A 10666-nucleotide genomic window follows, 5' to 3' on the forward strand; every position below is an offset into this window, starting at 1 on the left:
TTTTTTTTTTTTTTTTTATGGTTCAAACACAAAGGTGTAAAATAGAGATTGTGTGTAAATACTGTAGCAGAAAGAGTGCTGTATCATCTCAGTGTTTGACTGTCACTCTGACTTGAAAAATGAATTGGCCTCTTTTGCCATACACTATACACAGTTACATGGTGTAATTCTGAATACAGGAGTTTAATTTCTGAAGACAGAGTCATCAGTTATTGTCTACTGTAAGGAAAAAGCTTTTCTCAGTTACATAGTATTCTAGCACAGTTTTCATAGATGTTTGAATGCTTCATCTTGAAGTTCATTTTCAATGACCATTTTTTCACTAATGTGATCCTTAACACAGAAGGGCTTTGAGCCACCTCTAGGTCAGAGATGCTACAATAGAAATAAATACATTTCTTATGAAAACTACATTTCAGATCATCATCATGACTGTAAATTTCATCATTCATATGTGACTGTTTTTTCTATTAAGGGAAGAGAACCTGAATTTTGAGACTTGCCTAGATCTGCAGAGATGCAAAGTCTGCAGAGATAACATATGCCAAAAGAAAACCCTTCTGAAAAAATTGGCTATTTGGTTTGATTCAGATGATTAGATAACTGGTTAATCTGTGGTTGGCATAGATGCTTGAGTCCTAACCATAGTTTTAGGTTTAATTTAAAAGTCTGATTAATTTGTTAATATTTTTAGAACTACTTGGACACTGTCAGTTACTATTTTATGAAGAGCTCAAGTCTCTAAGGAATGTTAAAGTGACTCTTTTTCCTGAGAACCTGTTGGTCCCTATAAATCTTTCAGTTTAGTTCCCTTAATTCTCTTTTGCGTAAACTGAAGGCATGTCCTTTGGTAATGCTCGCGTCACTTCTTGCTGGGGAAAATACATTTAAACTGTGAGCCAGAATTAAAAAGGCTGACTGTGGCTAAAAGGAGTGAGTAAAGCTAACCAAAATGCAGTGCACATTGTCACTGGCTTACCTCCATGTAGAAATGTGTTATTCTACTGAATTTTTTTTTTTTTTGACATTTCATTATTTCTAGAGACAGTTTGCCTTAAATGACACTGGTCCATATTCTTTCAGTATGAGCTAGAGAACAGCTTCAGGACACAGACTTAGTTTAGGAGTTACTCAGTTTTTACAAAGTGTGGCTTCAGATGCCAACTCTGTAAAAGTCTTTGTAGCGTGAGGGGGAGAGGTGTGAGTTCCCTTCATTCAAGGAAGAATCCTTGCCCATCTCTTAGAGTCCTAATCAGTCTGATTACATGCTTTTTCTTCTACAATTTTTATTTAGCACATCAGATGAAAATGTAGGAGCAGGACAACATAATGCTTTGGATTTCTGGCAAATCCCAGGATGAGAAGAGACAGAAAACATATTCCTTAACATGAGGGAATGACATTAAGCCATCTGAAGGTTTTGATAACTTTTGGTTATAAACATAACTGTTAAGGTCAGCTCACCAGCGTAGCTTCAACTCTTCTGAATATTAAGTTGAAAAATTTTTTTTTCCACAGAACTAGGGGAGGGATGTGGCTTGTAAGGAATCTGTAATAGTAAAGTCAAATAAATATAGTAAGTAAAATTGGGAAGGACATTTTACCCCAACTGTTTATAATATCATGCCTTGTTTAAAATCTAAAAATATACAGATTATTGCTGCTGGATTTTTTTTTCTTTTTGAACATTTGTTTCCTTCACTGGATGAATTCCATTCCCTCTTTTATTTCTTTACAGGAATTCAGAGCTTCTGTAAGGACTTACTAGAAGTTGCTGACATTTTGGAGAAAGCAACAGAGAGCGTTCCAAAAGAAGAAATTAAGGATGAAAATCCTCATCTGAAGAGCTTATACGAAGGTCTTGTCATGACAGAAGTACAGATTCAAAAAGTGTTCAAAAAACATGGCCTGCTCAGACTGAATCCTGTCGGAGCCAAGTTTGATCCCTATGAACACGAAGCGTTGTTCCATGCTCCCATGGAAGGGAAGGAGCCTGGCACTATTGCATTAGTATCCAAGATTGGCTATAAGCTGCATGGGCGTACGCTGCGGCCTGCCTTGGTGGGTGTTGTGAAAGACGCTTAGCTGCTTAACTTGAGAATTTAAAATGCCATACAACTATTTAACAGCTTGATGGTTTTCCTCTTACATCATGCTTTCCTCCTTCCTCTATCCCCTGAGAGAGGTTTAAATGAACCAGTTGAGATCTTCCCAGTGAAGATGAAGCAAACAATGAAATTCTACTGCTTAGTGGCCTTCAACATCAGTGTTCTATAAGCTCTATTCTTAAGTGTGAAATACAAAAGCCATTAAGCCCTCTGATGCTTCAGATAACATTTAACAGAGTCATTGCTGCTGAAGGTGCATTAAATTGAGAGGAACAAAATGCTCATGAGAATTTTTACATCTTGTGTTTGTCACTGTCCGGAGTGAAAATCCAAACAATTGTTCAAACGCTTCCTTTTGTAGGATCTAATATTGCGGAAGTGGGTGAAGTAGTACAAATAACCAGTTCTCTGCAAGTGTCCACCAGCTTTCACTTGCTGATGTGATAAATGCCTTTTTTGTTGTTTTGGTAATGTCTATTCAGAAGTGGAGCCTCTCTCAACAACTGAAATTGCAACCTTTGTGAACTCTGACCTGTAAGAAAAAGGCAATGAAGAGTAGACATCTTTTGTAATTGTTCAATCCTTTTTGTTCTATATTAAAGTTATCTCAAGAAAACCATCTAATACTTGTATGGCATTGAAGAATATACACAACTTATCCTATCTCTGGATTTTTAATTTAATATTGTATAAATTGTTTTAAACAATTTTGATAGTCTTGTAACTTCCAAGCTTTACAATCAGTTTGTTATGCAAACTGTAGTTACAGCCCTGCTGAAAATCAGAATAGCCAAACAAGTGAATAGCTGAGAGTTTGGTACCTATTATCTTCTGGAATTACATAAATAATTTTAAGTGGCTCAAACAAAAGCGTGAACTCAATTTCATCTCTATTTCTTGGGTTTACTCTTCTAGGATCTTAAGTTTCAACATAACTTTTCCCAGATGCAGCTCTTGCCATGTTTAACTCTACCTGCTGTTCCCACTTCTGCAGAATCAGGCTGAAATACAAATACCTTATTAACTGAGTGCATTACACTGCATTGGTGTGGTCACCTTGGTAGGAGGGGATGGAGCTTGGCAAATCATACAGCTGGCATAGCATCTGTCCTACATCCTCAAAGCTCATCCATTTAACACTGAGGATAGAAACTTCAAACTTCTGCACACTGTTAGGACCTGGTAAACTAATAGTGAAGAAGTACTGAATTTCCAGCTGCCCCCCCCATTTTCTGGTTGTCTTGGACTAAGGTGGTACTTAGCTCCAGCTTGAGTATTGCTTTTGAAAAATCACATGCAAAGTTACCAATACCTACTCATGATGGGAAGTGATTACTTGTTCTTTAAGCCTTTTTTCATGTTGGTTTGCCTCACGGCAATCAACCAGTTACTTAAGAACAACTTAAGTGCTTACTGCTTTCTCATTTGGGTTTTAATGTATTTTAAGGCTTTATTCTTTCTCAACTCTAAGAAGCAAAATCAATGCTTTGACTAGGCAGGGGAGGGAGAATAATCTTTTGAAATCTGTGTGAAGACAACTGAGCAATGTTAACTTCTTGCAAACTAAGAAGTGGCTTAATCAAGTACAGAGATTAAAATGCAAAGACTGGTGTAAATAAAGCTAGAGGAAAAGGATTCCACTTCTTAATTTCTAAGAAGTTGAATTTGGAAGCAACTTCTTTCCATTTGTGTTAGAGCACGCTGTGGGTGTGTGAAGTAGGATTGAGCAAATGTTTTTGTTGTATTTTTATTGGGACCCCGCTTTAATGTTATTCTATGCCATTAAGGAACCTTTGCCTTGTAAAAAATGCCCCCTTTAAAAAAAACCAACTGATTCATACTAAACTCAGTAATAACTTCTGTAGTACAGATTTTTTTTTTCCTGTATGGCAGTTGGGACTAATGGCCAGCTTCAGCCACAGCAGATCAAGATTTGTTCTTAGTCAGCTTCCCAGCTCCTTGCCCAGAGTATCTTTTTTAGATTATATTATTCCATTCAGAATGTAGCTAAACACTGCCAGATGCTACTAATCAGACCTTTCTTTTGTAGAAATTGCCCTTCTTTCAAGTTACTGCTTCAGTACAAGACTCAAACTATTATCTTTAAAATTGAGTAAATAACTGAATGCCTCATCTAATTAGTTTGTTCTCCTAGGCTTGCCTGTTCAGAAAGACTTCCAGCATGGAAGGCTTTGGCCTTTACTGAGAGCTCAAAACACTTATGTACTCTGCCATACACAACAGTAAGAAGCACAGAGGAAATAATTAAAGATTAAAGGAAGGTGGTATTGAAGTTTAAGCTCAAGAGCAGCCAAAGTACCACTACTACCTCTGGTTTAGCTGTTCCCATTAAAAGCTCACTTCTCTGTCAGTCATAATTCACCTAAAATGCACCTCCTTTGTTTTTGCAAAGGCTTTAGTCATTGTCTTCATTACACAAGCTACATTACCAATTAATCAATTATGGAAAGAAACTTTAATGCAAGTTTATTTATCAATACACAATGCAAAAAAAAATAGCAAAATGCTGAGTGTGCACATCATCATTAGTTAGGTTTTACATGATTTCAGCACAGGCATCTGTGTGCCTGGCACAGCTATACCAGTACACTATTCAAATGAATGCAACATTCCCTTTAAGGAAGAAGCTGAGGAGCTGAAAGTGCTCACCCGGTAGCTTCCTTCACAGTATTAATTTATCATAGCTTAAGAGCAACTGGGGCACATGTGAAAACACTTTGCAAGAAAAGTTACTAAACCAAAAAAACTAATGAAGTCAGTTACAGTTGCAAAGAAGTTTGTTGCAGCCACCGCACAGGAGAAGAATGGCAGAGTGCTTGGTTTGTGTGATTTACAAGACAGTTCATGGTCAAAGGCTCGTGCAGACCCACTAACACTGTTCTTAATGCTTGCTGGGGCTGCAACAGACCAACAGGCAGGAGGGGCTGTATCTAGAACAGCCTGTAACCAGCTCTCCTGCACTGGGTAGTATGCACAGAATGAAGACCAACATGCCCTTGTTACCTAGTGAGCAAGAATTACTGCAAAACTTCTCTGGGACGGGACTGATTGATTGAAGTAAATTTGCACCCTTAAAGCAGATTTACTGCTGCCTCGATCAGTAGCAGAAGCTCAGTATTTTAAACAGCTGATGGAGCATCACTTTTTCTTAGGCTTACATCAGTGCTGTCAGGACAGACGCTATCATTAGTAACATCTTTAATTAGAAAAAAGAGCCAAGAGCATTAAGCGCATAAAACACCTGTTCATTAACAACATGAAGGCTACAGTATCGGTACAGTACAGGAAGCACTTCCTGATAAACACAAGATACGAGCTAAAGAACTCTTTTGCCATGTTATTTTCAGCCCTTTCACCACAGAAGAGAAGCAGTATAGCTGTAGTAAGTTGCTGGATTAAGATAACTGCATCTCAGCTTAAAAAAAAAATAATAATAATAATAATAAATCAGCAGCTCACTCAAAGGAACGCTTAGACTAAATCAGTTCCATTGGAAAATATGGAACAACAGCATCCTCTAGTGCAAGTCATCTTTAAAGTTAAAAGCGTAGCTGACAATGAGACATTGCTTCTAGGGAAGCCCTTTCCAAGGGATTAGTATTTGCTAAAGCAAACATTTACTACCTTGAATTTACTTGCAAGGATTAAATAAATATTGATATCCATATTTCATACATTAAAAATACTTTATTTTACATTCATTTTGATGTTCAATAAGTTACGTCTAGCACCAAGGAAATGTTTTGGAGGGGCTGAGGAATTAAGAAACTACAAAGTGTAAATGCAGAAGAATTCATTTGTACAGCATTTAAATGACTTGTTGGTGCCTAGAATTTTTAAGTTATTGTTTCAATGGGCTTTAGACTATTGCTTCAGTTAGACTTAGATGTGCCAAAGTATTGTAGAAATATAGAAATCACAGATTTGGAAAAAAATTCAAAAACGCACAATTCTTTTAAACTCTCAGGTACATGCACAGTTGAGGCTTCAGAACACTATTAGTAATGGTATGTTATGGCAGTTAAGTAACAGGTTATAGGAAGAACCAAATTGCTCAACTAGAATACTGGAAAGAAAGGCTGAACTTCCTTTCCACCAAAGTAGGACAGAGGSGAAAGAGTCACTGGTTTGTACCTAGGAACTTGCCTTGTGTGCTCTTGGTACACGCACATAGGATGGAAGCGATTCTTTAAGCGGCTCAGCACATTGCAATTAGTTACATTGCTGCCAAGGAGAGACAGAGATTTTTTTCAGGTATTCCACAACAAGCCACTTACAGGTAAGCCAAACAACAGATCACGTAAGAGAGGGCATTGCCCTCTCCTTTTTTGAAGGGATGTAATAACACAAGATCAAAAGAAAAAGGCACTAGAGTTTTTTTTTTTTCCTTAGAAATGCTGGCTTTATAATTGTACCCTTTTTATACTAAACTCACTGGTAACACTATTTTGGTAATGCTGGATATATTAACTAAAAGACTATTCAGCTCTCATCAGTATACCTCTGTCAAGTTGCAGAATTAATACTGTTATAAGATTTGGTGGGTTCCTCACTGACTGCAGTCCAAAGCATCAAAACAAGATTACATTTCCATTACTTGTGTTTGTTCAAATTGGTCAAGTTTCATTTTTCAGCATGTCTGTACTCTAGAAGACCTACCCAACTAGCCTCCAGTTTTCCTGCTCTGGAAAAGGCTGGGGGGGGGGGAATAAATAATCTTAGGCAAAACAGAGTTATAAATAACCCTGTGCCCTCTGCCACATGCCATCCCCCATTTTTTTTATTCATTTGGTTCAATTACAGCATAGGAATTTAAGAATGAAATGAATCTAAAAAATCCTTTTCTACCTCTTCAACTTCATTCCCTTAATCAGTAGATATTACTAAAATGATGTGTAGATCAGGCATTTCTATTATGTGCTCCACTTACAGTTTACGTCTGCTGCAAGCACCTAGTTCAGTCCTGACAGTTATCTGTTCAGGTGCACGGCTCACACTGAGGAGGACTGAATTCACAGTTTTGCTACCATCTCAGTTTCAAACCTTTAGTTAAGGTATGTGCAATTAAAACCCTGTAATGGCTTGATTTATAGTTTTGTACTTTAACAGCTGTGCATTTTAACCCAATCTGTATTACTGGTTTAAAAAAAAAAAAAAAAAAAAGTCTCACTGATCACTGCCAGTTTGAGAATCTAGCTTAATTTCCCTGTCCCTCCCAAACAAACTCAGGAGGTGGCAGCTACACCTCCTCAGACCCTCTGAGCTCAGAGATTACAGATAGCAAAGGAGGAGGAGAAGACTCCCCCTCAACAAGAGGTAATAACAGGAAACAGTGCTTTTGCTGCCTAAGGCTCCAAGCTGCTGCAAACAGCTCATTGCATCCTTGCCCAAATCCCGTTTCTGGCCAGAATTACCCCCTTTACAGTAGTGCTGACCCCCTACAAATCCCACCTCCAAAACAGAGCACCACAGTTGCTTTGTGCTTCTGCAACTTGCTACTGATTAGTTAACACTGAAGCTTCCAGTGGGGGCAGGTATCAGGAAAAACTCAAGTCAAATCTACCTCAGGACCAGCTGGGTGTGAAGGTAGCTCTTTAAGAGCCTTTCCACAGCAGCAGTACCTGAAGGCATCGTATCCACCACATTTGTTGTTTTCCACTCCCTGGCATGGCTCATCCTGCTGTGCCCTCTAAAGAAACTCTCAGGCCATTCTGCCAACACCCTGGCTGTAGTTACTACGGGAAGTGTTCTGAAAGCTTAGCAATGTTCACAAAAATCCCTGCTTGATATTACTCGAGAGCTCAGGATTTTTGTGAGCTTCACTTTGCTGCCAGCGTTATGTCAAAAACAAAACAAAAGGAGATTAAAGTTTTGCTTGCTGGAAACTGTCTGCCACCTTCAAAAAAGCAAGGATTACATGGATATTCATTTGTCCAACAGGAGTAAAGTAACTACTCTGGGCCTAACGGACTTGAATAAGTTTACATGAGGAAGAGATCTGTTACAATAATGTACCAAAACCAATGAAATCCAATGAATAAGTATTGTTCGGTATTTGTCATAATCCAAAGCAAGAGTCCATTTGAACTATGGATCATGAATACTGTGGGTTTGTTTTGCTTTTTTTGTTTTAAGCAGGAGAATTTCTGAATCTTTGGGGAGGGAAGGAAAAAAATAACGGAGTCCTTGAGGCCATAATGCACCTTTGATGTGTTTTTTCAGATCAGCTGAATTTCATGAAGCATCCCTGGATATCCAACCGCTTTCTGTTAGAAAGTTTAAAATCCTTTTCTTCAGTACCTTATCTAAGTAACTGGGAAGGCGACTCTTTGAAGGAATTCCTTGTCTTTTTTGGAGGTGGTCTTTAATGATTATAGTTTTCACAGTTACGTAACGTGCAGGACTCAAATTTAGAGAGCTGCAGAGCACCTTTTCTCTGTCTGATAAGAGCTCAAACCCAGGCAGGTTTTCAATGGCAGCAAATTCACCTTCTTTACCATCTTCCTTCCCTCTCTTAGAACTAGCTATGTTTTTGTTTTCCTTTCTCTTTTCCCGTTTATGTCTCGCTGCCTCATACTCTGCTGACTCTTCCATTTTGGTGATTCCATTTCGACGATACCGCTGCAGTTCCCGAATCTTTGCTCGAAGTATTCTCTCTTTGTGCATGTTCTCAAAGAAGTCTTCAAACTCCTTACAAGACATGAACTGATACAGAGGCCTCAGTTTCAGTCTCAGCTCCTTCTCTTCTTTTGTGATCTTTCGTTTGGGAGCTTTCTCCTTGTCCTTTTTATCCTTTCCCAGAAAGGCAGGTACCAGGTTATAATCACGGGCAATGTTCTTCCGCCGTTGTCTCTCCTTGAGTTTTCTTACATACATATCTACGTGAGCTCTTTTTAACTCTATTTCCACATCATCATCATCATAGTTTACTGAAAGGCCACTGATCAGAGTCTCAGCATCCTGATCATATTCAATCTCATAGTCATCTCGAAGTGGCATATACCCCAACTGCTGCTGTTCTGCCACCGATATATCCAATGGTGGGAGTGGTGTGGTCAAGCTAGGAGAAAGGGGGCCACCGCTTGGACACGTGTGATCTGTCACTCTGTTCGGAATAGTGTCAGGGATGCAGGCTTTGCCAAGATTGCCGTGGATGTACATGCTCACATAGTGCTCCATCACCTCCTGAGGCGTTCGGGATGCTCCGACGTGAGCAGCCATGTCCTCCTAAATGGAAAACAAGGAGGAGTGATAGAATGATTCCTGTTACATCTCCAGGGTAGGGTGCATTCAGTTAGGAGTATGACTTCTTCCCTGCCCCTCAAAAGCTAACTCACAATGCCTTTCCTAGCGATATTGGGATTTGCCATGTAGCCATCAGATCCAGATTTTAGGGTCTGGATAAATATTTACAAGCACATAAGGACACCTAGGCCATGAAATGGGCATAGGAACATCAATAAAGCAAGCCATATCAGACCTCCAGTTTCACAGAAACACCATAAAGACACTAAATCCACACAGCAATTCCTCAGTCTTTACTACTCTCAAAAAAAAACAGCTTACAGTCATCATGAAGTTGACAAAGTTGGAATTTATCCATTGGAAAATACAAGTCAGCACTGATACTACCATGTCATTTAGGTTTTCCTCAGTTTACAGTGTTGTCAAAGTATTTTAAGCAATATAGAAATAGGAGCATTTCCAACTCTCTTCTAGCTATTGCTTAAAAGAAAAAGCTATAGCTGTCATAAAGATCCTCAAACAGAAAAGAGGATTCCTGATATTTAATGAAGCAAAGAGAACGAAGCAACAAGTAGCAAATCAAATGATGACGCTTCTTACAGGAGAGCGGGCCTTTCTGCAAACAGGAGGGCTGGAGCTGCTTCACCGCGCGTTTTATTTCTTTCCAAGAACCCTGACTGCGTGCTGGCGTAGAAGGCAAGCRGCGGCTTGCAGCAGCGGCACGCTGAGGTAAGAAAGGGAACACGGGCAAGAAGAGGGAGCAAAAGCAGCTCCGTGACGCGACCAGGACGGAGGGGAACCGGTGCTGGGATCCGGGGCGGTCAGAGCCCAACGCTTTTTTGGCTGGAGACACACAAGCGGAAAAGAACGCCGGCACCGCGCGGCGGCAGCGCGGCCGGCGCCTCCGCGCCGCGCTCGGGCCCCGCCGGGCGGCGAGGCGGCGCCGCGCGCGCCCCCCGCAGCAGCCCGGCGCCCCCGAGCGCCCCCCGCAGCAGCCCGGCGCCCCCGAGCGCCCTTACCCAGTTGCCGAAGCCGAACTGCTCGATGGCGTCCAGCAGCAGCTGCTCCTCGCGGCTGCTCCAGCCGCCCTCGGCCTCGGCGCCCCAGAGGGTGAAGCGGCCGCCGTCGACGAGCTGGTAGCCGTGCCATCGGCGGTGCGGCCCGATCTCGGCGCCCGCCGAGAAGCAGTCGGGGCAGAGCTCGATGTCGGCGCACTCCGTGCAGCGGAAGCGCAGCGAGCTCACCTCGGCCAGGCAGTACACGCAGTACTTCTTCCCCAGTTCCGCCATCTT

At 40.8% G+C, this 10666-nt stretch overlaps 2 protein-coding genes across 2 annotated transcripts in view; one reads left to right on the forward strand and one right to left on the reverse strand.

Moving 5' to 3' along the window:
* Positions 1-5557, forward strand: part of GRPEL1 (GrpE like 1, mitochondrial) — an 8491-nt gene extending 2934 nt beyond the window's left edge. The window contains exon 4 of the mRNA XM_026054789.1: positions 1739-5557. Within this exon, the coding sequence (XP_025910574.1) occupies positions 1739-2085 (347 nt within the window). The 3' untranslated portion in view covers positions 2086-5557. The remainder of the gene's footprint in view (positions 1-1738) is intronic.
* Positions 5558-7286: 1729 nt separating this feature from the next.
* On the reverse strand, positions 7287-10663 carry TADA2B (transcriptional adaptor 2B). Its single transcript, XM_026054788.1, has 2 exons — positions 10394-10663; positions 7287-9356 (listed from the first exon to the last, which is right to left on the reverse strand). The coding sequence occupies exons 1-2, from the start codon at positions 10661-10663 to the stop codon at positions 8364-8366; spliced, it is 1263 nt and encodes a 420-aa protein (XP_025910573.1). The 3' UTR covers positions 7287-8363.
* Between the last annotated feature and the right edge of the window lie 3 nt (positions 10664-10666).

The sequence above is a fragment of the Apteryx rowi genome, unplaced genomic scaffold, assembly GCF_003343035.1.
Source record: "Apteryx rowi isolate R43461 unplaced genomic scaffold, aptRow1 scaffold_97, whole genome shotgun sequence".
NCBI classification, from domain to species: Eukaryota; Metazoa; Chordata; class Aves; order Apterygiformes; family Apterygidae; genus Apteryx; species Apteryx rowi.